Source organism: Sciurus carolinensis, chromosome 2, assembly GCF_902686445.1.
Source record: "Sciurus carolinensis chromosome 2, mSciCar1.2, whole genome shotgun sequence".
Lineage (NCBI taxonomy): Eukaryota > Metazoa > Chordata > Mammalia > Rodentia > Sciuridae > Sciurus > Sciurus carolinensis.
This window is the reverse complement of record NC_062214.1, coordinates 187836523-187864133: the sequence shown is the minus strand read 5'-3', so window position 1 is coordinate 187864133 and position 27611 is coordinate 187836523. Positions and strand designations below refer to the sequence as shown.

At 54.6% G+C, this 27611-nt stretch overlaps 2 protein-coding genes across 11 annotated transcripts in view; one reads left to right on the top strand and one right to left on the bottom strand.

Annotated features, from left to right (window-relative positions):
- Window positions 1-41: 41 nt before the first annotated feature.
- Window positions 42-21325, top strand: Gpr68 (G protein-coupled receptor 68). Of its 6 annotated transcripts, none has more exons than XR_007106979.1 (3): window positions 13872-14142; window positions 14670-14760; window positions 15103-15191. XR_007106979.1 is itself a non-coding variant. In XM_047538749.1 (3 exons), exon 3 carries the CDS (start codon window positions 17563-17565, stop codon window positions 18688-18690), a length of 1128 nt encoding a protein of 375 aa, XP_047394705.1. In that variant the 5' UTR covers window positions 13872-14142; window positions 14670-14760; window positions 17464-17562; the 3' UTR covers window positions 18691-21325. The 6 variants fall into 6 exon arrangements, 5 of the variants coding, with proteins under 5 accessions (XP_047394706.1, XP_047394705.1, XP_047394707.1 ...); XM_047538749.1 differs by lacking the exon at window positions 15103-15191 and adding an exon at window positions 17464-21325; XM_047538750.1 differs by lacking the exons at window positions 13872-14142; window positions 14670-14760; window positions 15103-15191 and adding exons at window positions 42-213; window positions 17464-21325.
- The window catches only part of Dglucy (D-glutamate cyclase), an 82035-nt gene continuing 69124 nt past the window's right edge, over window positions 14701-27611 (bottom strand). The window contains exons 13-17 of one of the 5 annotated variants that reach the window (XR_007106977.1): window positions 25677-25944; window positions 23337-23416; window positions 23158-23232; window positions 16786-17892; window positions 14701-14799 (exon numbers count right to left, since the gene is read on the bottom strand). Coding sequence is in view for 1 of the 5 variants with exons in the window: in XM_047538748.1 (XP_047394704.1) it covers window positions 25795-25944 (150 nt within the window). In the remaining 4 variants the exon portion in view is untranslated. Of the gene's footprint in view, window positions 14800-16463; window positions 17893-23157; window positions 23233-23336; window positions 23417-23444; window positions 25945-27611 lie in introns of those variants that run through there. The other 4 variants (XR_007106975.1, XR_007106974.1, XR_007106978.1 and 1 more) reach the window with 4 other exon arrangements.

The following is a 27611-nucleotide window of genomic DNA, read 5'->3' as shown; positions in this document are numbered from 1 at the left end:
TGACAGGCAGGGCGTGGACTGGCAGGTCTGGGTGTGCCCGCGGGTGGTGGGAGAGGGAGGAATCGGGCACAACGTGGCCCGGGCTTCCCGAGGAGGAAGGGACCCGCCGGCGTCTCCGGGCCACTCCTGCTGGCCGCGTGCGCGCTGGCAGTAAGGGGGCGCGGGCGCCGCGCAGGGTAACGGCAGCCGGCGTTCCAGATTGTCGCCGCGCAGGTACGTGTCCCCCGGGAGCCAAGCCCCTTCCCCTCGCTAAGGTCGTGGGTCCCCGGCGCGCCAGGCCCTGGAAACCGTTCGGGGGGTCGCGGTCTGGCCTGGAGCGGTGGCGACCAGCTGGGCGCCCTCCCCAGCGAGGTCCAGAAGCGCGGCCGCCGCGGACGCGCGCGGGGCGCGGGGCAGGTGCGGAGCAGCCGCGTGCGCGCGTGCGTGTGCGTGCCCGGGGGCGGAGACGCGGCTGCGACCACCCGGGGTCTGTGCTCGAGCGAGCGCTGGCGCGTCCGGATCCCTCCCTGGGTGGGGTGTCTCTGCCTGTGGTCGCCGCCGGGTTTAGCAGCCACCCCCTCGGCTGGCTCCGTGGCCACCCGGTAATTACTTCCCCCAGAAAAAGTGTCCGACCGCTAACCCTTCATTTCCCTGAGCTCCGCGCCACCGAGAGCCCAAAATTCCCTTCGGGCTTTTCCATTCCTCCCTGCAAATCTGTGAAGGGCGCTGAGATCAGACAGGGCCCCCGCCACCGAGGGAGGGGAGAGCTCGCTGGGTTACCCGGCAGGAGCAGGGACCCTGGTCGCTGGTCGGCGGGGGACCCCACTCTGTCGATCAAATCCCCAGGTGAGGACACAGCGGCGCTCTTAGCCCTTCAGTGGCCCAACAGTGACCCGTGGCCAGGTGCACCGGCCAGGGCACAAGGGAAGCGAGCCGTTAGGGATTTAGCAGTGGGCAGAGGAGAGCACTGACTAGGAAAGAACCCGAGGCGGGTGGCTTTGGGCCGGTGACTAACCATGGCTGTGAAAAGGAGATAAGAAATACTAACCATGGCCACCTGGCAGAGAGGAGAAAGAGAGGTTGGGGAGGGGGCGGGGTTTGAAAGGACACAAGTGTGAGATGCGAGAGTCATGCTTCGCCTCCCCTCTCCAGCACAGATTGGCATCCCAGAGGGAGGGAAATCCTGAGCTTAAGAGTAGATGCGGTGGACTGCGCCATGCTATAGACTGTAGGGACTAGGCTGCCGTCCAGAGCCCAGTTCCACAACCAGATGGCCTGCCTTCAGCCCACCTAAGTGCATGCCAAGCAGGTGCTCTCCACTGAGCACCATGCCCAGCCCACATCTTCTCTTTTGAAGCCTTGGTGTCTCCTTCTGAGAAAAAGGTAAAAAAGTAGAGTTACTTCCCAGGATGGTCATGAGCTCATGCAGGTAGAGTTCTTACCTCGAAAGGCTTGCCATGCGCCTAAATGTCAGCTCTGAGAATTCTTGTTTTAACTAGGATCTTGCACCCTTCTGGGTAAACCTCACTGTGGGGAGAGAAGACTCATCTAACAGGAAGTAGAGTGGAAAGAAACCAGCCTTCTGTGTTGGCCCAGTGAGGAAGATGATGTGGTGGAGGAGGGACATGGGCCTCAGCTTCAGAATTCCTGTTTCAGCCTTGCCAGCTGGCTGGCCTCTAGCGAGATACTTTACCTTTCTGAGCCTTCATAGCTCATGGGGGAAGTGGAGATAATAATACTTCACAGAATTGTATAAAAATTCAAGTCAAGTAACCCTGTGGATGAATCTAGCACGTGACTGGTCCTGAAGTGGTTTGAGGTAAAAGTGATATTTATGTTCCAGCTATCTACTGCTACATAAAAATCACTTTAGAAGATAGTAACTTAGCCAGGCGCTGTGGCAGTGGAGTCCCAGCAGCTTGGGAGGCTGAGGCAGGAGAATCTGGAGTTCAAAGCCAGCCTCAGCAAAAGCGAGGTGCTAAGCAACTCAATGAGACCCTGTCTCTAAATAAAATACAAAATAGGACTGAGGATGTGGCTCAGTGACTGAGTGCCCCTGAGTTCAATCCCCCTGGTACCCCCCGCCCCCCCCAAAAAAAAGAAAAAAAGAAAAAGATATTAACTTAAAAGAATGCCCATTTATTTTGCTCACAAGCCTGTGATTGGGGCAGGGCTTGGTGGGGACTGATCTCGGCTCCTTTGCAGCCTCAGCTGAGACGGTCTACGGGGGCTAGAGGACAGTCTTCCATGGTCACATATACGCCTGTGTGGCAGACAGGTCGATCCTGTCTGTCAGTTGGGAGTGTAGCTGAAGCTGTCAGCCAGGATCTTGTTTCTTCTGGGTTTTCTCACTGTGTGGTACTTGGGTTTCTAGAGCCGTGGTCTCTTGAGGCCTGGGCCCAAGCTGGGACAGAGTTGCTTCCACCTTATTCTGCTGGCCAAGTTGTCACAGAGCCTACCTAGATACAAGAGGAGGGGACCTAGACCCCCACCTCTCCACGAAAGGAATAGCAAATGGTTTGCCACATTTCTGGATCTACCACAACTTTTTTTTTTAAGTCTTCCCTTTGTTATTTTTATTTTTTCCCCCGGGTGCCTTGAATTAATTCATATTTTGCCAAGGTGAAGGGCTTCTTCGGGAGAGGACCAGGAGAGATCCAGATGTCCTGATCATCCAATCAGCATCTCTTGTCCCAATTCAGGACTGAGGGGGCAGGTGTCCTATATGGTGGCTTCCCTAGCATCCGTTTCTCAGGAACTTCTCAGGCTTCAGTCCCTGTCTCAGCCAACACCATGCCTTTAAAACAAGGAGAGACCAGGGAGAGAGTCATTTGGATTTGGGGACATAGATGTTAGCTGGTGGCCTGGAGTCGAGCGTCATGGGCGCCTCTGCGGTTCTCAGTTCCCTGGACGAGGCTGCGTGTTTTCAGGAGGGCTGCTGCCTGGGTGTTTGCCGTGGCTGTTGTCATACATTATTAGGTTATTAATTGGTGGGGTGGAGCCGTCAGGGTAGGAAGACAGGAGGTGGTGGGGGCGGCAGGCCCGGTTGCCATGGCAACCCCAAGGCCTGCGCTGTGCTGCAGGCTGCAGGCCGGGAGGATGCTTGGGCAGCTGCAGCCCCCCCAGACCACAGGCTCTCTTGGCTGGAAGTCTCTCTGGGGCAGCAGGCCGCCATGGTGATGCCTTTCCACCCAGGGCCGACCACCCACACCCTTCCTCTTCCTGTTACCTCATCCATCTCCTGTCTGTCTCCCCCAGTTCATTAGCTTCTAACTTCAGTTTCATCCACACTGGCCTTTCAGGCAGGCTGCGGGAAGAAAGGGAATTTAGTCTCACATATTCATTAAAGGCTAGACACGGTTGGTGTGTGTTTTCCCCGGCAGAGGACAAAGCAGACCCAGCAGCTCCTTCCCCAGAACACTTGCTACCTGCGGGAGATGGGCACTCACCGTCGTCCACGCTCCCATGAATCCCATTCACCTTTATCGAAATACATTGAACTCAGGCCTCGACCTGCCCCTCACCAGCATGACCCTAGCCTGTCTTCGGGGATAAAGCTGGGATGGGGACACTTGCCTGCCTGCAGTGAGGTAGCCTGTGGGAAGCACCGTGCCTGGCGTATGGTGGTCTCTCAAGTCACAGAAGTACCCACATGCCGACCCCTCCTCAGTGCCTACCTGTCCTTTGGAACTCCCTGCCAGCCGCCTCCTTTGTGAGGAGCCCTGACCCAGATCTCCCAGCCACAGTGAGGAAACTCTTTTAGAAGTCTCAACCAGCCAGGGAAGGATGGCAGTAGCCCAGAGAAGGAAGGATGGGTCTGGGCAGAGGGCATGAGGGGAGAGAGGTTCCCTCTGGGTGTCAGGGAGCGCTGTGTGCAGGAGGTGGTGTTGGATGGGCTGGGAATGCAGCCTCCCACACCGCAGCCCTGACAGATTCTGTTTCGGTGAGTGCGGGCAGGACCTGGAAATCTGCATTCAATAGCGCCCCAGCCAGGGGATCCTAATACAGGATCCAGGTTCACGGAAAAGCAGTGCTTTGAAGAATTTGGGGGGTGGGATTTGGCTTTGAAGATTGGCAAGAACATGGAGGTAGTGGGTGAGTGACACTTTGGGAAGAGGAACCCCGGCTGGGAAGCAGGTGAACTCCAGGTAGGACCAGGGGAGCAGAGGGTGTCGAGGCTGAGAGGCCCCTCCTTCCTCCCCATCAGCCTTCTGCTGTCCACCTCCCCTCTCAGGGCACAGCTCAAAGCCCACCCCACCCCACGGCTCCATGGCAGCTGCCCCTGCTGCACATGGCTGATGGGTCCCTGTGGCTTTGGCTTCTTTGCCCTAGACTTTGTCTCAGCTGGGGGGAGGTGGAGGGCAACGTCCAGATCCCTCTTTCCTTCCTTCCTTCTTTCCCTCCCACTCCCTTTCTTTCGGTTATTAAGTATTTATTCAGTACCAAACTCGTGCTGCGTAGTTTTAATCACTCTCTTTCTCAAGAGAGAAATTGGGCCTCAGCATATGGACCAGGGAGCTTGTGAGCAGTGCAGATCTCGGGCACCGACCCCGACCTACTGAACCGGAAACTCTCCTCCAACAAGATTCCTGGAGACTGTTGTCCACACTGATGGTAGAGAGGCACCTGTTTTAACATGGCATGTGGGAAGCAGAATAAAGCCCCCAGCCCATGATGTCCAGGTCCTACTCCCTCTGGGTTGCCTTATACAGCAAAGTGGTGCAAGGTGGCAGGTGGAATTAAAGTTGCTAATCAGATGGCCTAAGGAGATGGCCCTGGGTTCCTGGGTGGGCCCCAAATTATCACAGGGTTCTTGTAAGTGAAAGAGGTGGCAGGAGGGTCAGAGGAGGAGTCGTGCCAAGGTGGGCAGTGGACGTGGTGCAGTGTGAGAGCACTCAGCCCACCACCGCTGGCTCCCAAGACACAGGATGTCCCAACCACACAACTTGGAAGCCTCTGGCAGCTGGTGAAGGCCAGGAAACGGACTCCCCTGGCTCCTGAGAAGGAGCACAACCTGGCTGATGCTTTGGTTCTAGCCCAGTAAGACCACGTCAGACTTTTGACTTCCAGAACTATAATTTAAGACATTTGTATTTTTTTAGGCCGCTAAGTTTGCCATGATTTGTTGTAGTAACCATGAAACACAAGTGCAGCGTTTAGAGACTGTCTTTGGAGCCAGACAGCCCTGGGTTCAAATCACAGCTGTTCTTCTTACCAGCCGGGTGACCTTGGGCAAATTGCTTGTGGCCTCTAGTCTCATTTGCTCCATCTATAAAACAGGGACAGTCCTGCCACATAGAGTTGATGAGAAGATTAAACTGGGGAGTATTCAGAAGGCACTCAGTGCGGTGCGTGGCCACGGCACATGCTCAGAAGTGGCACACTGAGTTGCTCTAGGCCCTTCTCTAACACCAGGAGGGCCTTGGGTAAGTTCTCTGCTCCTCCTCCTCTTGGCCCCTGGCCCTTCTGGCAGAACCAGCCTTAATTCAGACCTGTCCCCTTTCGAACCTTCAACAATGCAGCACCACCGGATGTCCAGGTGACCTTGGCAGCGGCTCCTGGGTGTAAGTGTGCTACAGTGCAAGGCTGCAGCTGCTGGCTGGTCGTGGACCTGGCTTGTGTTCGTTGGAGCCCCTGGAGAGCCTCTCAGGCCTCCACCCTGACTAACCCCCAGTCAGCAAGTCGTTTGGGTAACTCGCAGCCCAGGAGGGATGACCTGGTGCGCCGTACCTGCTGCCTCACCAAAGGGGCCTGCCCGCCCTGCGCCCTATCCAGGGGGGTCAGCCGGTGGGGCAGGAACCTCCGGCCAGAGGGATACCATCACCACCACCACCACCATGATATCCCCACTTACTCTCTTTGAGGACCTACTAAGTGCAGGCCCTGCGGGGCCTCATCTCCCTTGATTCTCACAGAACCCACTGACAAGTGACGCTCAAGGTCTCAGAGCCAGGAAGTCACAGCCTTGGTATTTTACCTCCGGATCTGGGTCAGAACCTCTGTCTCATGAGACACGGAGTTGCCATCACATGTTGGAGGCCTCGCATGGTGCCACTAGGTTGGGGCAGACCCCAGGGTCCTCTCTACGTGAACTCCCAGGCTGCCCAGAAGGGGAGCCAGTAGGTGTCCGAAGGCCTTGTGGCCTCATCCTGTGGCCCTGAAAGCAGCACCAGCACAGCCGAGCAAAGCCCACAGCTCCAGAGCCAGGTCCCAGGAGCACAGCTCATGCTGGAGTACCATAGGGCATCCAGGGCACAGGCCGACCTTCTGGGGCTGCCACCCCAGTGGGAGTCCACGGTGCTTCATGGCTGCCTGACCGTCATCACTGGGGTGGGGGAGGGAGGGAGGGAGAATATGACTAAGAGGCTGAGAAGTGGCAGATCTGGTCCAGTCCAGGCCCTTCTGCCTTCCTGGGATGGAGGGAGCCACAGAGCTAGGCCGGGACCCAGGACTCTGGCTTCTCGCTCTTCACGGAATCCCCACCTCTGCTTGGGGGCCCCTTCTTTGATTCTGCCACGTTGGGCTGAAGGGCAGAAGCTTGGAAGTTGGGCAGTTTCTCTTGAAACTGCAGTTTTATGATAGGCCCGCTGTTATAAAATTTTTTTTTAGTTGTTGATGGACGTGTATTTTATTTATGTATTTATACGTGGTGCTGAGGATCGAACCCAGGGCCTCACACATGCTAGGCAAGTGCTCTACCACTGAGCCATGACCCCAGCCCCCACTGTTTTTCTTGGAGAAGGTTGGGGCAGGGTGGGGGCAGGGGGCCTCTAGGACCCCTGGGACCGCTACACCATGTCACTACTACTTCTACCTCCCTTCTGGTTTTAAGTTAAAGACAAAAATCTAGCACCCAAGAATATGGCGGGGGCGCTGCGGGCATTTGCTGATTCAAGTAAAGCTGAAGTCAGCAGCACCCCTCTGTCTGCATCCCGAGGCCCAGCGGGGAAGGCAGGTAGGAGAGAGGAAGGGCTCCTACTCAAGGGAGGCTCAGTGCCTCTCCTGGGAGGGTCCCTGGGTGCTGAGGGGAGGAGGGGACTCAGGGCCATCAGTGTTCCCACAGGTGTAGACGGTGATGGTGTGGATGACCCAGGTCTGTGTGTCATGTTAGGCTGGGCTGCCCCGTGAAGAGAACCAGAGATGGTCTCTTTGGTGGGCATGACCTGGGGGTGGCCAGGCGGTCACCCTCAGTCCTGTCTCCTATCCCCCGTCCTCCCATGCAACATCAGGGAACGCCCACCACACCCCCGTCACTCAGGAATCGCATCTGTGTCCAAGTGCAGACGACTGAACAAGCCTTGCTTGTCACTTGAGGCAACTGATATAGAGGACAGTTGACAAAGGCCTGCTATGTGGCAGCATTTACTTGGAGTCCCCCGGCTTTGGAGAAGACAGATCCTGCAGACCACCTGATGGAACAGGGAGAACCAACGTCCCCTGTGAGCCCCACGCACAAGGCGTGCATGGCTTTCCGGGCTCAGGAGGAACTTCCCTGGAGCCTACCTTGGAGGGAGGGGGCTAAGTCAAAAGGGCAAAACACCTGAAGCCAGCAGTGACCTTCTGCCATGGCTCTGCCATCTTTAGTGGTCAGGTCCTGGCCCAGAGCCTCTGCCCCACCTAAAAGTTGAAGGCTGGGCAACCTGCAGTGGGCTTTGCACCAGCTGTGCCACCAGAGATGAGGAAGGTTTAGCGAGTGCTCCCGAGAGCCGGAGCCCTGTGCTGGCTCCCTGCTTAGGCCCACAGTGGGAAACACCAAGCTCCCCTATTCCCGCAGGAGCGTAACCCCGTTGCCCTGTTGGCTGAGACAGATCTCAGCCTTCCCTCCTGCCCCACCCCCGCCCTCCCCGTGGCACTAGAGCCATCCAGGGAACTTTGGGAAACTGATGCCCGCACACTTCAGTTAGCCTGGGGTGGGGCCTAGGCAAGCCTACTTTTATAGGCTCTGGACTGTTTTCTAATGCATGTGGCTAGAGCTGGGACCCACTGACCCAGATGTTGTCTGCTGGTGGAGCGGTGGTAACAGCTTGAGGGCCCCAGTGAGAACAATCAGCTTCCTGGGTCCTTTCCTGCTGCCCCTTTGTCCTTGCTGGGGTCCACAATGCAGCAGTGACCGTGAAGTGTGCTAGTTACCTGGGTGTGGGCCTGAGTGGCTTCCGTGAGGACCCCAGGGCAGGGGCTTGATGTCCCTTCTCTCCTGGTGTCCGGCAGGGGCCCAGGAATGGCTTCATGGCTAGAATGAGTGCACCCAGTCCTCCTGTGTCCTCCCACTCCCCAGAGGCACCTGCCCCAGTTGGGTCTGAGCATTCCCAGCAGCGCTGCTCGCTGCCTCCGGTGCGCGGACCGTGCTGGAGGATGGAGGTGCGTGGAGGGACCCGCTCTGCCGCCCTCATCCTCCTGCTGGCGTGTGGTTCCTCGGCAACCGCCCAGCCTGACTCCAGATTGGAGTTCACATGGTTCTGCTCGGCTCAGGAATGGGCAGCCTCCAGCTGGGGATTCTCTAGACAGAGCTGGGAGGTTGGGAGAGCCTGTCCTGGCTGCAGGGTCGCCCAGTCTCTGCGGAGCCACTGCAGGAGCCCGGCTGTGGGAGGTTTGAGGGCAGAGCCCAGCTGGGCGGGCAGAATCAGCGCAGCCTCGTCCCAACTCCCCACCCCCTGGAGGACTCCCTCCCTTCTGATCCAGGAGTAGCCAAGGCCAGGACTTTGCTGCCTGCTTCTCTCCTGACTACAGAAACCTCGCTGCCTTCCTGGGGGCCCCGGAGACTCCAGAGAAGCTGGGTGGTGCAGGACAGAACCATTGGTGGGTCAGGAAATCAATCTAGTAGCTCATGACCTGTATTTAAAAAAATGAAATAGAATATCAGAACGCATGGAAAGTAGCGGGGTAAGTGTCGCTTGGGGGAAGTTTGCTTCTCTGTATGTATGCGTGTGTCCACGGCTCGGTGTGCTGATCAAAATGCAGAGTGGCTTTCCTGCTGTGGTTTGTGGTCAAAAAACCTTAAAGGCAGCAAGCCAGTGCATGGGCTCCTGGGTTCTGGGTTCAGATCCACCCTGACTTACTGTGTGAACTTGGGGTGCTTCTGTGCCTCTGTGGGCTTCAGGTTCTGGGAAATGGGTTCACAAGACTCATAGGGACTTTGTGAGCCCTGATGGGACTGAACTTTGAAGCCATTCTGAGGGCTTTAGAAATGAGACCCTTTTGTCCTCGTGGAGTGAGGTTATGTGGGGGAAAGAATGGGACCTGAGGAAAAAGGCAGCCCGATTCCTGCACCTTCCTCGGGGGAAATACCTTCTGAAATGAACTCTTTTAGGAAAGAAAATGGTGAGCCCCAGGGAGCGGAAGCTGGGCCTGCAGGAAATTCCCCAGCTCTGTGGCAGGGGCCCCATGAGCCATCCCTGGCTCCGTGAGTAGCAGCTGTCTGTGTGTCTGAGTGCACCACACGGAAGAGTGGGGTGAGGCAGTAGGGGGCTGCTCATGGGCCCCCTGAAGCCCAGCGCCTGGGCTCCTCTGCCCCTGACTCGGACCTTGCAAGAGACCCCAGGCCCATGTCACGGAGGTGCTTCCTTCCTGCTGGGGGCCTAGTTTCTCTGGGTCCTTGAAGTCTTTGGGGACCTCTGGGCATTTGTCTAAGGATGTGCCTCCAGGCACTGAGTCACTTCGAGTGTAGTTTCTGTTTCTGAGCTGGATGATACAGTGCCTTTTGATGGTTTTCCACAACCCGCTCCGGGGTGGGAGACCAGGGGCTAGGTGCATGCTGGGCTTTCTTTCCTCCGTGGTTGCAGAGATGGTTGGCCGGTGCATCCTGCAGGTTCAGGGGGCTAGCCCAGGACCACGCCTGCTGGCCCTTGTCATGACTGCCTGGGGCCTGGAGCTTGAGCCTGGGGTGGGGGTGGTCGCTCAGTGGCCATCCTGTTAAATTGTCAGAGAGCCAGGTACAGAGGAGAGTGTGGCCCAGTCGGAGCTCAAGATCCTGCCTGCCTTGGCAGCTCGGTTCCTCCCGTGAGCCTCAGTGTTTCATCTGCAGAGTGGGGCTGCTGAGTGTGGTGCCGGGACAGGACGAAAGCAGGAGGGATCCGGCGCTTCTGTGAGCTCGCTCACGAGCTTCTCCCTGAGTCCACCGTGATCTTTTTGCTTTTTAGGGTTCAGAGTTCTTCAGGAGACCAGGGAGGGAAGGGACACTCCTGACAAGGCGTACTTTCCATCCGGGGGTGCCTGTCCTTGGGGAGTGGTAGGAGGGAGAGCTGGATGTGAGAAGGCTGAGTGAAAAAGCAGGACCCTCTGTCCAGCTCAGGGAGCCCAAGCAGAGAGGCCAGGAGATTCTGCCTTTCACTGTCCTGCTTTAATTAATGCCATCTCTGCTCCAGCCTCAAACCCCCTACGCAAATACTTATGAATTCACCCATCCTCCACCCACCCATCTACCCACTCACCCATCCCCCACTCATCTACCCACCCACTCCCCATCCCCCACCCACCTACCTATCCGCTCACTCATTACCCATCTACTTACCCACGTACCCATCCCCCGCTCCTCCACCTGCCCATCCATCCATCTATCCACCCACTAACTCATCCATCCATCCATCTATCCACCCACTAACTCATCCATCCATCCATCTATCCACCCACTAACTCATCCATCCATCCATCTATCCACCCACTAACTCATCCATCCAGCCATCCATCTACTCTGGCTCTACCTATTCATCGATCTACCCACCCATGCATCCACCCGGCACCCACCCACCCACTCATCTGCCCTTCCTCCATTTATCCATCTGTCCGCCCACTCACTCACCCATCTATGCGCCTACCCCTCGCCATCAACACACCCACCCAGACACCCACCCTTCTAACGAAATAATTTTCGAGCGCCTGGAGGACCAGGTACTGAGGAGCTTCTCAGATTTGCCCCCACTATTCCCCACTCCCCTTCTAATCAGCTGTCCCTTGCTCACTCTCCTTGCCTCCTCTCTGGCCTCGCCTGCCTCATCCCTAAATCCCGTCATGCCAAGCTACTTTCAGTTCCCCAGAGCACTCATTCTCTCCCCGTCACACTGGATGGGTTGCTCACGTTTTCCACAGACAGAAACCCCCCCTGCTTGGGCAGCCCTCCCCCCTTTCTTGGTCATAGCATAACTGCCTGCTCAGAGCTCTTTCCTGACTGGGCGAGGCCAGGGGACTCCCATCAGGCCCATACGCTTCTTTTTTTTTTTTTTTAATAGAAGAGGAAAAGTTTATTTGAGGGCTCATGGTTTCCAGTCTTTTTTTTTTTAATTTATTTTTATTGTAAACAAATGGGATACATGTTGTTTCTGTTTGTACATGGAGGAACAGCATACCATTTGTGTAATCATACATTTACATTGGGTAATGATGTTTGATTCATTCTGTTATTTTTTTCCTTCCCTCCCACCCCTCCCACCCCTCTTTTCCGTCTATACAGTCCCTCCTTCCTCCATTCTTGCCCCTCTCCCACCCCCATTACGTGTCATCATCCGCTTATCAGTGAGATCATTCGTCTTTTGGATTTTTGAGATTGGCTTATCTCACTTAGCATGATATTCTCCAATTTCATCCATTTGCCTGCAAATGCCATAATTTTATCATTCTTTATGACTGAGTAATATTCCATTGTATATGTATACCACAGTTTCTTTATCCATTCATCAATTGAAGGACATCTAGGTTGGTTCCACAGTCTGGCTATTGTGAACTGAGCAGCTATGAACATTGATGTGGCTGTATCTCTGTAGTATGCTGATTTTAAGTCTTTTGGGTATAGGCCAAGGAGTGGGATAGCTGGGTCAAATGGTGGGTCCGTTCCAAGTTTTCTAAGGAATCTCCACACTGCTTTCCAGAGTGGCTGCACTAATTTGCAGTCTCACCAGCAATGTATGAAAGTACCTTTTTCCCTACATCCTCTCCAACACCTGTTGTTGCTTGTATTCTTGATAATCACCATTCTAATTGGGGTGAGATGGAATCTTAGTGTAGTTTTGATTTGCATTTCTCTTATTACTAACATACTAACATACTCTTCTTATGGGCTCTTTCTTCTTCCCTGCCTCATGAGGCTAAAAGCCCTGACGCTAGGGGCAGTATGGAGTGGAGAGCCTTCCGTATAATAGATGTTCAATGAGTTATTTGTTATATGAATGGATATGTGACTGGATGGGTGGTTGGATGGATTGGTGGATGGTTGGGTGGGCAGGTGGATGGGTGGATAGGTGAGTGAGTGCATGGGTGGATAGGTACATGGGTGGATGGATGGGTGGGTGGGTGGATGGATTGGTGGATGGTTGAGTGGGCTAATGGAGGATTGTAGCATCCCCAGAGCTGGGTATGACTTGGTTAGATTTGTGTCTTTTAGAAAACAATTTTGAGGTGGTGAGACGGAGACAGGAAGCCCAATAAGAGCTGTTGCCCTGACATTGGGAGGAAGTCTTGACCAAACCAATCTAGGGTGCTGGTGAAGAGGAGATGGATGTGACAAATCCTTAGGAGAGGAAAATGGTAGAACTCATGATTAACTTAATGCTGTGGCTGAGGATGAAGGCTGAGGATGAAGGCCGAGGCTGAAGGCCAACTATCCAACATGAACGATCGGGCAGGTGGGGACATCCCTTCCAACAACAGACAAGCGGAGAAAATGATGGACCCAGCACGGGCCTCATTTCCTGGGTCCATCGCTTTCTCTGCGTATCTGTTTTGTGAGGGCTGCAGCTGCCTGTGCGACCTTCAGCCTGGGGACAGGCCTGGGAGTCATCAGAGCACAATGGGGTTGCAGGAGATGCCGGCCCACAGAGTAAGCCAGGCAGAAAGAGCGCATCAAGGTGACTGTTGGGGGGTCCCTGCAGCACCCCCAGTGGACACCGTTGTGCGTGGCAGTGACTGGCGTACATGGCACATGGCACTCCTGTTTTCCAAGCTTGGAGGTGTCCCGAGGCTGGGAGCCCGCTCTCGTTCGCCTCTAAGTCCCTCATGAATAGCTTGCTGTCATGAACCTTTTACCTGCTCCACCAATTCTTGTCCAGTCTGAAAGTACTGGACTGTCCGGCAAGCTGCTTTATCTCTCTGGACCTCAGTTTCCTTGTCCCTAAAATGGGGACAGTAACAGTGAAGTGAAAATGGGATAAAAGGACAGAAGTTAAATGCTCTGTAAATTGTAAAAGATTTTGCAAATAAGAGGGTAGGCACTTGGCAGTTCCAGTCCCTGGTTCTTGAGCGCCCGAATCAGTCTGGAGATGCCCAGTTCTGCTCACAGATTCTGCTGGCTTCCACCACCTCGGCTGCCCTGCCCTGGGAACGCACATAGGACATGTGAATCTTCTAGACTCTCCTAGTGCCTTGCTCTCCAAAGTGTGGTCCAGGGCTCAACAACCCAGCTGCAACCGCATCAGCTGGGAGCTTGTCTGAAATATCAAAGCTCAGAGCCACAGAGTCCAGAAACTGGAGGCTGAGGCTCTACAACCTATCTTAACAAACTTCTGGAGGATTGATTCTGAGGCAGCCAAGTTCAAGAACTGCTCTTCTTTTTGCTCCAAAATGAACAGAGGAAGGTTTAATCTCCAGGTAGTAAATGCTTCTGCTTGGCTCTGAAGACTTGAATTATTTCTGACTTTGGTTACCAGAGTTAACTAACTGCTGGCCTAGAAAAGAGGAAGCTGGAAACCATCGCCCGCCCCGCCCGGGCCCACACGTCCACACGCTCACCACTAGTAAACAGCAGGCTTCAGACCTGGTGACTCTCCGGGAATTTCCCAGACCTGACAGGACATGCTTTCACGGTGGCTTCGTTTTCCCTGTGTTATTGGAGCCGGGAACCTGTGCTTACGAATGGATGGTATCTTCCTGTGCTCCCTTCCTCTGGGCACCAGAATACAGAAGTGAAAGCAGACAGACACACCCAAAAAGCACGCGCGCTGGGGTTCGGGATGTGAGACGGTACAGTGACCAGGGACACAGTGGGATGGGCCTGCAAATAGCTGAGCGCAGAACTCCCAAATGATCCAGCAGCTCCAACCCTGGGCATGTGCCCTAAAGAACTCGGAGTGGGAACTTGAAGAGACCTGTGCACATCTGTTCATAGCAGTACCGTCTGGAACAGCCAAAGGTGGAAACAACCTGGATGTCCCTTGACGAATGGACACATGGACAAAGGTGGTACGTGTATATACGAGCATTTGAGCCAGCCCTAACAAGGCACATGCTACAACACGAACACGAATCTCAAAGACATTATACTAAATGATAAAAAGCCAGACAGAGGACAAAGACTAGCTGGGTCCACTTCCTCAAGGTCCCGAGACAGTCAGGTCGTAGAGTCAGAGAATGGAATGGTGGTGGCCAGGGCTGGGGAGTTGGTACGCAATGGGCGAGAGCTTTGCTCCTGTAGGGTGGACAGTCCTGGGATGGGGGGTGATGAGGGTGGTGGATGCAAAGTCACTGAATCCCTCCCAGCTGTTCTCACATGGTGAGGATGATAAGTACACCTGTGTGTGTTTTGCCACAATTGAACCAACAAGAAGCGCCCTCTCTGCCACCACCTCAGAGGTCCTAGGCTGTGTCCTGGAGAGGAGAGGGGGTGAGTCTGACCGGAGTCCAGGTGGGGGCTCAGATGGGCTCAGGCGAATCCTCAGGTGAGTCCTCAGGCGAGCCTGCGGCAAGTCACTTCCTCTTTTGAACCTCAGGTTGCTCACCTGGAAAGTGGGAGCTGGCATTCACTGATTTCTTCTGGAAGAAGCTACACAATTCAAGCTGTGGGGAGACCGCAGCAAACAGGTGGGCGAGGCCGCCAGTGGAAGAGAAGGACCAACGACCCTGATAAATAAAAGACCGCAGAGGAGCGGTGCTGAGCACCCACAGGGTGATGGGGTGGGGGTGGGGGGCCGTCAGGAGAGGCCGAGCTCTGGCGGAAAAGAGCAAGGCGGTGGTGGGGTGGGTAGGAGGACCTCAGGAAGAGGCTCAGCGCATGCAGTGGCCAGGCACAGGCACAGGAAGCTGGCCGAGGCACAGGAAGCTGGCTGGCGTGCCTGCAGCGTGTGGGTGGCAGGCCAGGTGGGGACACTGGAGCCAGGTGGTGTGGGCCTTGGAGACCTGGTGAGGGTTTGAGTCTTATTCCAGGTGTGGCTGGAGCTGTCGCAGAGGGATCTGGCCTGTGTTTTGAAGGCTTCCTGTGGCCGCCCTGAGGAGGCTGGGGCGTGAGTGGGGGCTGCAGTGGGGCAAGGTAGGGGGCAAGGTAGGGGGTGGAGCTGGGGGAGGGGGCAGTGCTGGGGGAGGGGGTAACTACAGGGAAAGAGCTAGTGGGGGGCAATGTGAGAGGAGAACTGGGGAGGGGGACGAGGGGGAGACACAGGAATCGGGTCCAGGTAGGAGAGGGGGTGGCTTTGGACCAGACCCTTGTCTTGCTCATTTTATGGACACTTATGAAAAGCTACTATCCCTTTACCCAGGAACAAGGAATATGCCTTATCCACAGGGCGTAGTTCCAAGGCCCCGAGGGATGCCTGAAGTCACATAGTATCTAACCATGGGTAAGCTGTGTGTGTTCCCATGCATACACAAGTACCTTAAAGTTTAATTGATACATGAGGCACAGGAAGCAATGAACAGCAATGATAAAATAGAACAGTAATAACTCTACTGTAGTCAAAGTTATGGGAATAGGATCTTTCTAACTATCTGGCCATGCTGTGCGCCCATTTTCTTAGCTGCAGCTAACTGTGGGTAAGAGAAAGCGTGGGTACGGAAGCCACAGGTAAGCGGGCCCGGTGCTTAGATGCCGACTAGATTGAGTGTGATTGCAGAGAAACTCCTCCCTTTCCGGTTATCCTCCGCAGCCTCCAAGTCCTTACAGGTCTCCAGCCCCTTCCTTCCCTGCAGAGCCCCCTGCAGAGGGAGGCTGTGGAGGGAGGCTGGGGCCGGGTGCAGCAGGGCTTGGCTCTGGCGAGAGCTACCTGGGAGATGGAGTCTGGTGGTCTGAGACTTGATGGTGACTCTGAGGGCTTTCCCTTCAGGGCCCGTGAGTCCCAGCCTCACTGTGAAGCGTGGAAGCGCAGCATTAGTATCTGAGAGTTGCTTAGTTCAGACCTCACCTGTTGACAATCTCCAGCCCTGTAGGGGGAACCTTCTCAGTTGGGGTGATCATCAATTATTGACTGAGGGTGAAGTGAAAAAAGTCTTTGCCACCCTCCACAGGAGCACAGTGCACTCAGAGACTCACAGGAGACCTGTGCTATTGAGGTTTCATGGGAGGCGGGGTTAGAAAATAAAATGTCAAAAGACTCTTTCAAGGAGTGATAGGGAAAAAATGTTGATTGAGACCCAGTGAGATTTTTCAGCTGAGAGAAGTATTCAATCAATAGAGGTATCCAGACCTTTATCATTTCCATATGTTAATTGATAAAGTAGGCTTACAACAAAACATTTTATTCTATTGTGTTCCAATTTATTTGTGAAAGTCTCCAAGATATCAGCTTCCTGCTGATTCTAGTAGGTTCGCCACCTCGACTCCCCTCTTAACACCTCCCCCCGAGTGCTCTGCATTTCCCTCCCATCACTCAATGGTCCTGACACCAACCTCTGAGGGCAGGTGTCTACAGCTTCATTTTCCAGGTGAGGAAACTGAGGCTCAGAGAAGGTGCCTGGCACAACCTGGCAGTGGCTGGCCTGGCCTGGTACTCATGTCTCTTAGTCCCTGCTCCAGAACCTTCCTCAAGCTCCATGGAGGAGAGGATAGTCAGCGCTTGCTGAGAAGCACCCAGGAATCCAGCAGTGCCCGGGGGATGCTCCACTTCTGTTTCTTACCAAAGCAGACGAGGATGTGGACGTTGAGCCTCTTCTGATGCTGTCTGGAGAGGACCCGGGGTCTGTGACCTCAGAGTCAATGGAGGACCTAATTAATACACTCCCAGATTGGCAGTTATTGCTGTAGACAGGACCCTCACTTTTGCATGTGGGTTGTAATTGATTGTTGGAGAGCTGGACTCAGGATAGGCTCATCTCCTAGCATCTCCTGACATCACTTGCTGCACTGAGGGACCAGGAAAATAAACAAGGGACAGAAATAAGGGAAGATAGAGAAGAGGATGGGGAGCCACAAGCCCTGTGACCCATTCAGATATTCTAGTGGCATTGGAGTTGGCTGGTTACCTCCTCCCCTTCTTCTTTTGGTACCAGCAATTGAACCCAGGGGTACTTAACCACTGAGCCACATCCCCAGCCCTTTTTACTTTTTATTTTGAGACAGGGTCTTGCTAAGTTACTTAGGACCTTGTTAAGTTGCTGAGGCTGGCCTCAAACTTGTGATCATCCTGCCTTAGCCTCCCAAGTTGCTAGGATTACAGGCATGTGCCACCACGCCTGGTAGGTGGTACGTCTTCAAATGAACCAGATCAGCATGTTGAACACTGCCCCACATACGGTAGGCACTGTACAAGTGTTAGCTACTCTTATTCTAAGCCTTTTTCAACCTTTGACTTGCAGGGGCTCACCTGCCACCAGTGATGCCCAATCCTTGATGTAAATTGAACCACCTTCTCTAAACAAGATGGCGGTGGGGAAACCAGCCCAACCCTTGAGCCCATGAGGGGAGAGGCCCCTTCTGGCCCAAAGATGAGAAACATCACTACAGATAACTCCTCGCTGAGCTGCACCATTGACCACACCATCCACCAGACGCTGGCCCCGGTGGTCTATGTCGCGGTGCTGGTGGTGGGCTTCCCAGCCAACTGCTTGTCGCTCTACTTCGGCTACCTGCAGATCAAGGCCCGGAATGAGCTGGGCGTGTACCTGTGCAACCTGACGGTGGCAGACCTCTTCTACATCTGCTCGCTCCCCTTCTGGCTGCAGTACGTGCTGCAGCATGACAACTGGTCCCATGGGGACCTGTCCTGCCAGGTGTGCGGCATCCTCCTGTATGAGAACATCTACATCAGCGTGGGCTTCCTCTGCTGCATCTCCATCGACCGCTACCTGGCCGTGGCCCACCCCTTCCGCTTCCACCAGTTTCGCACGCTGAAGGCGGCCGTGGGCGTCAGTGTGGTCATCTGGGCTAAGGAGCTGCTGACCAGCATCTACTTTCTCATGCACAAGGAGGTCATCGAGGACAAGGACCGGCACCGCGTCTGCTTTGAGCACTACCCTATCCAGGCCTGGCAGCGCAGCATCAACTACTACCGCTTCCTGGTGGGCTTCCTCTTCCCCATCTGCCTGCTGTTGGCCTCCTACCAGGGCATCCTGCGGGCCGTGCGCCGGAGCCACGGCACCCAGAAGAGCCGCAAGGACCAGATCCAGCGGCTGGTGCTCAGCACCGTGGTCATCTTCCTGGCCTGCTTCCTGCCCTACCACGTGCTGCTGCTGGTGCGCAGCCTCTGGGAGGCCAGCTGCGAGTTCGCCAAGAGCATCTTCAACGCCTACCACTTCTCCCTCCTCCTCACCAGCTTCAACTGCGTGGCAGACCCTGTGCTGTACTGCTTCGTCAGCGAGACCACCCACAGGGACCTGGCCCGCCTCCGAGGAGCCTGCCTGGCCTTCCTTACCTGCTCCAGGACCAGCCGGGCCAGGGAGGCCTACCCGCTGGGCGCCCCCGAGGCCTCTGGGAAAAGCGGGGCCCAGGGTGAGGAGCCCGAGTTGTTAACCAAGCTCCACTCAGCCTTTCAGACCCCTAACTCGCCTAGGGTGGGAGGGTCCCCCACCAGTGGGCTGGCCTAGCCTGGGTCACCCACGTGCGGGCTACATGAGACCTGAGCCCTTAGCCCACGGACCTTGTGGTCCTGAGCTTGCTCGCCGGCTGCCTCCACTCCCATATGCAGGTGCCTCTTCCTGCTGGAGGGAACAGAGGGCCTGGGCCGCAGCCCAGAAGCCTGCTCTAGCTTGCCAGGCCCGGCGGCCCTGTGGAGTGTGGGAATAAGCCCCCTCTGCTCCTGGCTGGAGCTGCTGGTGGGAGGAAAACAGGGGGCTGTCACTTCCAGGTTTGCCAAGAGCAGTTGGCATGGGGATGTGGAGTGTGAGGGAGTGGCCAGTGGGGACCTGTGTGTTTACCTGCTAGGGTCTTCCAGGGCCACCATTTTCACAGATGATACCTGTCCAAATGTACCGCTCTTACCTAACGACATCGCACACAAAGCTGTATCGTCACCATTAACACTTAAGCCCCACTCCACAGTGGAGTGAGAAGGGGAGACTGGACGGGGAGAAGGAAGGTGGAGAGACACAGTAGGTGAGGGATGGGGCGGGGGAGGGGAGAAACCCCAGCTCCGGCCACCCCACACCCCACAACCGGAAGAGTTGAGCAGATTGCTCAGGCCTGCAGGCTGATGGCAGACCCACTCCAGGGCTCCCCAGAGAGACGCCCAGGGCCTCCGAATAGTCAGAACTGAAGCTCTGCTGGAGCTGGGGCCTGAAGTCAGAGCATCCTCAACCAAGACCCTGACCCACATTCCTCCTAGTTAACTTCTGTCTCCATCTACCCACACGTGCCAGGTCCAGGAGTCTGGGGTGCAGAGAGGAGAGTTAAAATGCCAGGGTCTTCGTGACAGTCATATGCCAAGACACACAGCTGAGGTCGGACTCACGTGACTGCTGGCGCTGTCCCCTTCCCTGCCACACATACTGTAGAGTGTCCAGCAGTCTCAGAGAGGTGGCAACATTCTCCCAGAGTTCTCAGATACCACAGCCAAACACACACGCAACACACGCCCCTCTCAGCCACAGGCCTGGGGCAGAGCGCCACTCTGGTCTAAAGAGCTCCTTTGGCCAGGAAGAGGGGTGGTCTGGAGCTCACCTTGCCTGTTCCCATCCCTGCTCCTCCACCAGCTGTCCCATCTCGTCTACCTGGAGTTGATAGTGGGCCCTCGGGCCACGTGCAGCCCAGGGCACGGTTCTGTGCTGGAGCACTGGGTATAGGGCGCATCTCTCCTGCAGCTTTGCACTGGCCTTGTTGGGGTACCCCTTCCACCCTCAGCCTTTATGTCCTGAGCTTGCAGATTTCATCCGTTCAGTTTTGTAGCGAAGTTTCTGCTCCCTGAGGGCCACCCAGTGTCAAAGGTCTTTGGAGAGCAGCTGGGAGGAGTCCGTGGCGTCCTTCAGCCTCACCCCCAGGGAGCTGGCTTCTGCGACGTGCCAACACAACCCTGCCCAGGTGAACAAACCAAGGGCCAGAAGAGCCACTTGCTGCTCCAGGAGACCTGCCACCCTTGCAGAAATGCCAGTCTGCTGGCTGAGGGTTCAGGGCCAGCTCTAACTTCCCAGGGCATGGGATTTGAATCCCTGGAAACCTAGAGGCTCAGTAGGCTTAATCCTGGACTGGAACCGGGGCAGGAAGTAGGAAGAAGTTGCCATCAGTAGATTATTTCTGGAATCTTCTAAGGGGTGTGGGGGGGTGACAGGCAAAATGTCATCCTCAGTCTTTCTCCCCCTACTCCCCAGGTTCCAAGAGGCTGATCCTTTACCCTGTGTTTTCTGACCCTCTGTGTTAGTCAGCTTTTCGTGTTTGTGACTAGAATATGCAACAAGAGCAACTTAGAGGAGGAAACATTTATCTGGGACTTGCAGTTTCCAAGGTCTCAGTCCATAGACAGTGACTCCTTTGCTCTGGGCTAAGGCAGGGCAGCACATCATGGGGGAAGGACTCAGCAGAGGAAAGCTGCTCCCTTTTGGTGGGGTCAGGAAGCAGAGACAGAGAGCAAGGAGGAAGGAGTCTCAGAGAAGATGCCTCCTTCCAGGACATGTTCCCGGTGACCCACCTCCTCCAGCCACTCCCTACCTGCCCACAGTTAGCAGTCAAACTAGAATGGACTGATTTGATTCTAGCCCTCATAGTCTAATCAGTTTCCCTCTGAATACTCCTGCATTAACAGGAGGCTTTGGGGGACACCTTGTATTCAAACCATAACACTTTCTACCAGAGGTGCCCAGAGGCAGATAGATAGCCCAAGATGGATGTGCCCCAGGGAAAGGTGGTTACTGTGGTCCCAGGGCTGCACTTGGCTTTGACTGGGCAGCCCCTCCAATGACTTGGGAGGTCATCTTCCCTTCCTGAAGAAGGAAGTGACCCGGTTTGATGATGGCAGAAATAGCTGCACAGTCAGGAAGAGCCCAGCCCAGGATCCTGCTAGGGCAATGGCATCAGCTAATCTCTCTGCCCCCTCATTCTGTAGTATTTCTCCATTCTTGACCTAAATCACTGGCATTCCCACTGGCATGGACTGGGATGAACCGAGGTCTGTTGGCTGTTCCATTTACCATTAAGAGTATTTTTGTATTGTCCTCTCTTAAGCCAATTATATGTGTGTTGGACAGTGTGATGGATTTATGTAGCATTCAGTCTACAAATAAAGTAACCAGCCATGGGAAGAGTGTGCAGCAGTCCTTATGGGGTGGGGGGTCTTCCAACCCAAGGGGAACCTAGAGGATTTTTGAAATACCCAAGCAATCAGAAGTTCCAGGGATTGAGCTTCTCAGAGAAAGGCTAGAGCAATTGGAGGACTTGCTCTTGACCACCCAACAAATGGCCAAGGACAGAGCCCACAAGTGAAGTGGGGTCTTCTCTGCCTCCTCATGGTAAGGGTCACCAACTGCTCAGCATGTTGTTGCAAATCCCCTCTAGGATTCCACTTGGCCTCCCTCAGAGGGAAGAGCTCAGTCCTATGGTTTGGAGAACTCCACTCCCTGTCTTTGGCCCCATAACTCTTTGTACCTGCTGGGTAGCTGCTGCCCACGGTGAGGGAGGGCTCCATCAGACTACCCCCTCCTCTCCAGAGAAGAGTTCCAAAGCAGAACTCTTTGGCCACTCTTGGGGACTTCCTCAATGACTGGTGGTGTTTGGGAGGCCCACAGTTGACTGGCCTCTTCAGACTGGAGCATCCTCTGGACAGTGGTGGACTCCATGTTTACCACTAAGGATTAACTGCAATCTTTGGAAACATACATTTGATTTTGGTCACTCAATTCCTCTTTGGATCAGGCTCCTGGAGTCCTGGAGTATTCCGGAAGAGTGGATCCTTCTTCTAAACAAACTTAAGTAAGGACCTTCTTGGGGATTAAGATTCCTTTCTCTCCAAAGAAGGGCTGGGAGAAAAAGTCCATCTGGTTTGGACTTAAGGTGGCAGAAGCCATTAAAATTCTTTTCTTATTCACTAATATTGCTTAGTAAGACAAGGGCTCATCTTCCTGTTTATACAATCGGTCTGTGGGTTCGCCAGAGAAGCGTGGAGAAATCTTCAGCACAGAATGCACCCCATCTGCTGCTTTCCTCCTGCTGATGCAACCAAAAGAGAGCCAGAATCTGACCCTCTTGGCTCCACGCTTTTCTGAAAAACCCATTTCTGGCAGCTAGTGATTCTGTAGCCTCCATTCCTGGCAAGACAGGGACCTGTGATGGCATACATCCTGGGGTCACAATAGTGCCCAGCACTCTGGAGAAATGGTGGGATTTCAATTCCATTTGTTTCAATCCAACAACCATCAGAATATTGCTAGAGAAGACATCAGATGCCAGTACTGCAGTGTAACAAAGGTCATGATATCCGACTCGTTCGTTGCTAAGTATCCCCTCCACATCTCTCAAAAACGAGGGTCCAGTCTCTCCACAAGCACCACCAGTGACAACTCACTACAATCCAAGACAAGTCATTCCAGGGTTTGGCAGAAATATTAGTTCCTAACAAGCCAGAGTAGAACCACTTTTCCCACAGGCCTTAATTGCGACTGTTGGCATCACGTGTCCTTTCAGGCACTGAGATCTGAAGACAATTCTCATATGCTACTTCTCAGTGTTAAACCTTCCAAGCTTGTATTAGGCAAGGCTGGAATATATGGCATCAATAAATCATCTACCCCAATCACAGTGCCTGAAAAAAATGGGGCACTACGATGGGGGTGTAGCTCAGTGTTGGAGAGTGTGATTCGCAGGCCCAAGACCCTGAGTTCAGCACAAGGCCCAGTTTCAAAATAAACAAACAAGCAAAGTTTATCTCTTGTTCATGCAAAGAGAAATGAGAGGCTGCTCCCTGGAAAATCTTTTCCCAAGCAATCGCAGTGATTCAGGATCCTTCCATGAAGTTGTTCCACTTTCTTGGGCTTTTCCCTTCCCACCCACACTGGAGAAGCAGCACAAAGAGAATCCCTCACACAGGTTCATGGCCAAGTCTGGAAGAACTCAATATCCCAGTTACTCACATTCCATTGGTCAGATCCCAGTCACATGGCCCCAAATGAACTGAACTGCAAGGGAGCCTGGGACATGTAGTTTTCCTGTGCATTGTAGGAAGAGAAGGCAGAATTGGTGAGTATCTAGCCAGTCTTTGATGGACAGCGCTCTTGAAGTCACTGCTACTTAACAGGTTCTGAGCTCTTACCTTTCTGTTCCTTCATTTGAACAATATCCACTTCTTCAAATGTGATCCCCATATCTGAAGAGAGACCAGGTGAGTCTGACCTGCCCAGAGGAGGAAAGGACCATTTTCTGGTTTCTTTACTTCTGACAACATACCACATTGCTGAGTTTATTGAGTTCATGCAAACAACAATGTTCTCCACGCTGCCTAGAGAGCAGTGAATGTTACTGTGGAGCCAGCGGAAGCCCCGTGTGCGAGCAGGAAGTAGCAAATGCAACGAGCTGGACCAAGTTGGGACTGGCAGTGAGAAGGACCCATGCAAGGAGGCAAGAAGTGACCGCAGAGGAACACCTTTCCCAGCTGAAGGGGACCAATGAGCCCCAACCCCCTTAGAGGGCTCACGTGCCTTCAGGTTCCACTTCCTGCAGGGCCTGTGCAGAATACACTACTTCAATGGCCCCAAGGTGCCCAGCTTGACTTTGAACAGCCAGAGCGTTCTGAGTACTGTTTATCAGGATTCCCTCCCCACGACACTCCTGGAAATGCCCAGCAATGCTCAGATGTCCCACAGATCCATTCTGGTCAGTACCATCTCTTACCCCAAATGACCATACCCTGTAGGTCACTTCTTGTCCCTGTCACAGACATGGATACTAGCCCTCCCCCCAAGCACAGCCAAGGCTAGGAAAATTTTGAGCAAAACTTTACTAAACGGTCTGAGCAGGAATCATATTGTGGGATGGGAAAGTTTTCAAACTGGATCTTGGAAAGCAGCGCTCCAGTGGTCCTTGGGCTGACCCTGCTAAGCGGTCTCCTCCTGACCCTCCTCACATCTCAGCCCCTGCTGCAGAGTCATGGGCTTGCTTCTCCCTGCAGGGGACCTTGGAATGTCCCACCCAGGATCTAGGACCCCTTGGCCTTCTCTTCACTCAGCCAGGTCTTGGCCTCTTTTCTAAATTTCTGCCCACAGTGAGGATCAACTAATACATGGTCCAGCCTCAGCCTGCTCCACGTTGGAACAGAATCCATGACTACTGCAAAAGCAAAGGCTCATGGGAGTCTTTCCCCCAGAATATGATTCAGAAGAACATGGGCATCTTTTCCTCTTGTAGCCATCAAGATTTAAAAAATGTCAGGGTACCGTCTTCATCAGAGGCCCCCCACGACATGGAACTCTATGTCCCAAATTAGGGACAAAATTTACAACTGGAGGAAACCTGGCCAGTGCATCTGCAGAGCCCAGGTAGGTTCACAGAGCCGTGAGGTCAGTGGAGGACTGAGTGCCTGTTCTGGGTGCATTGCCTGATGCCACACCACCAAGAACTAAGACCCTGTAGGTGGCACCCCTGCCAGAATGACAGGAGGTCACGCTGTGCAGAGAGAACTGGAAGTGACCCCAACCTGCCCTGCTAGTTACTTATATTTTCCAGGAGTGTCGAATCTAGAGTTAGTTCCTTCTTCACAGTGAATGCCCATTAAAGGTTCAAACCAGCCACATTTAAGAAAATGAAATTAAACTAAGCAGGCCCAACTAACGCTGGGAGGCCTCACCAGTGGCCTTATGCCCCCCACCCCACCCCATCTGGATGAGTCAGTGTCACTCAGCAGGGTCCCACACAAGAAGCTGTCCTGGTTCAAGATGGGAGAGCGTAATGGGATATGGCTGGTGACTCAGTTTCTGACTTTGTTGGAAAACGTGCAGCTGGGGCAGTTGGGAGAGGGACAACTGGACTGGACAGAGCTGTGCAGGAGGACTCCAGCAGGCCCCAGCCCTGGGGACCTGAACCACCCTTGGGCTTCTGGGGTGCAACTGCCCCACTGTGTAGGGAGGCCCAGGGCCCTGGCTCAGGGGTGGGGGTGAGGAGACGGGGAGGAGGTGGCAGCGTCAGGGGTGAAGGGGACAAGACAACCCCGGTGGAGACGGCTGGAGAAATCTTCTGCCTGAGTGAACAAAATGCTGTTTGAAAAAGAGCATTTCGAAGGTCTAAATATTTTGGTGGGTGGTGAGTAATCCTTCCCTAAAGCCCCAACGCTTTGTGGCTCCACAGTTGGTGCGTCTTAGCCTTTCTCAGTTAGCTGGGGATGACTCGTGGCCTTGACGATGCCCAGGACCATGCTTGCTAGCCTAGCAGTCGATTATTCGCTGGGATCCTCCTAAATGATGGGCAGGAAGACTCTCTGAGTAGACCTGGCATGGGTGCCTGAGGCAGCCGGTGTGGAGGAGGGTTGAGAGAATGGGCGAGAGTACTAGGAACCAAAGCAGGGACTGGAAGCCCCAGAGAAATGTCCCTGGCCCACACCAGTGGCCCTATCCCCGCCTGGGAAGCAGGCGCGCAGGCCCGTGGCGAGTCTGTGGCTCACCCAGGACCCGTGTCAACCTGCAAGCCTGCTGTGGGAAGAAGCTGGGGGTCTCGGGGAACTCTGCCTGGATGCAGGCCTGGACATTGGGCAGGAACTTCTGTGCATGTGACGTTAAGGGTCACACATGCACTGTGGTGATGTCCACCAGCTTCTGGATCATCTCGGTGTGGACACTGTGGAAGGGGAGCCCATCCACCTCCATGCCCAAGACACCAGAGCCTCCACTCCGGACTCTGTGCTGCACCAGGATAGTCAACATTTTTTCTTCCTGGAAAAAGAGAAAAATGAGGCACAGGTAATAATTAGCGGAGGGCCTGGGCGGGGAGAAGAAGAAGTGCATAGATCTCGTGGAGAGGGGCCTTCGACTTGAGGTGCCACTGGAAATCTCACCATGAAGCAGCATGTCCAACGTCACACCTCACTGGTCCCCAAACCCAGTCCCCAGAAGCCACCGCTTGGTTACTTGCCTGTAACCACAGCTGTCGCTCTTGTGTAAGCCTGCGTTTTCCACTTTTTCATTCCTTCCGCCCTCCCCCAGCCTGGTCCTGGGGGCTGAACCCAGGGATGCTGTACCACTGGGCTACGCCCCTGGCCCTTTCTATTTTTTATTTTGAGACAGGATCTCACTAGATTGCCCAGGCTGGCCTTGAACCACGGTCCTCCCGACTCAGGTTCCGAGTCCCTGGGATCACAGGTGTGTGTGCATCTTCTTAACAAGATGCTGTCCTCCGACAGGTGCAGGCTGGGCTACTTGCGGCCAGCCCAGCCAGTGGCCTGCGTGTGCCAGCAGGCCCCGTTCCTCCTGAGACCCTCCTGGGCGGCGTGGGCCAGTCCGGCCTCCACTGCCTTCTAGATGTTTCCCAGTGTGCACGTGGGAGCATCTGGAGAGAGCAGGACGCAGGGAGAATGCAGCCCAGGGCCCGGCGCCTGGCGCTGGAATCGGAGGGATTCGACATGGAGCTTCCCTGAGAGGAGGTCAAAGCTCTTTGTGCCTCAGGGTTCTCATCTATGAAGTGGGGCTGTTGCTGCTGATGGTGGTAAAGACGCCTGCTTCGGAGGCTGCTGTGAGCAATCAGCGAGCTAGTGGAAGGACAGCTCCTCCCACAGCCTGGCGCAGATAGGTGCTCACGAAACGAGGCTGATGATTGGTGGGAGCCCCAGGCCTTCAGCACACAGGTTTCTTCTTGGACTCACTTGCTGGTTAAGGTTTGAGCTCCCTCCTTCTCTCCCCCTCCAAAAATAAGGTCCCGAAGAAGCAGTGGTCTAAGCCACTAACACGCCTGCCCGTGGTTGAACAGGTCAGGTCCCTCTGGGAAGGTGGGTCTCAGGCCAGGGCATCAGGCAGGACACGTCCCCCCGCTGCATCCTCCTCAAAGGCAGCAGCAGGCAAGAGGAGGCGCCCCGGGAGCTGAGCAGAGGAGGCGCAGGCAGACGTGAGCAGGCGCTCCCTTCCCGTGCTGGCCGTGGCTCATTCACCCACCATCTACCCACTGGAGTGAGCCTCAAGGATATGGGGTGAATGGTGACAGGCAGTCACAGTATGCAGGGGTCACAGCACAGAGCAGGGTCACCTGACCCAGTTTTGGGGGTGACTTAGGGAAGATTTTATGGAGGAGCATTATGAACTGAATGTTTAGGTTCCCCCAAATTCATGTGTCGAATCCCCAGTGCTCCATGCATTGGTATTTGAAATTGGGGCTTTGGGAGGTAGTAGGTTGAGATGAGGTCATCAGGGTGGGACCCCCAAGATGGGATTAGTGGCCCCCTAAAATGAAGAGGGACTAGCATTCTCTCTCCACGACATGAGGACACAGGGAGGAGGCAGGCAGCCAGGAAGAGAGCCCCACCCGGGAACCGGATCTGTGGCACCTGGAAGCTGGACCTCTCAGCCGAGAGCCATGAGAACGAACCGTCTGCTGTTGAAGCCACCGGTTA

Coding starts and splice junctions, on each gene's coding strand:
- Gpr68 (XM_047538750.1), top strand. CDS start 17,563: ATGAGGGGAGAGGCCCCTTCTGGCCCAAAGATGAGAAACATCACTACA.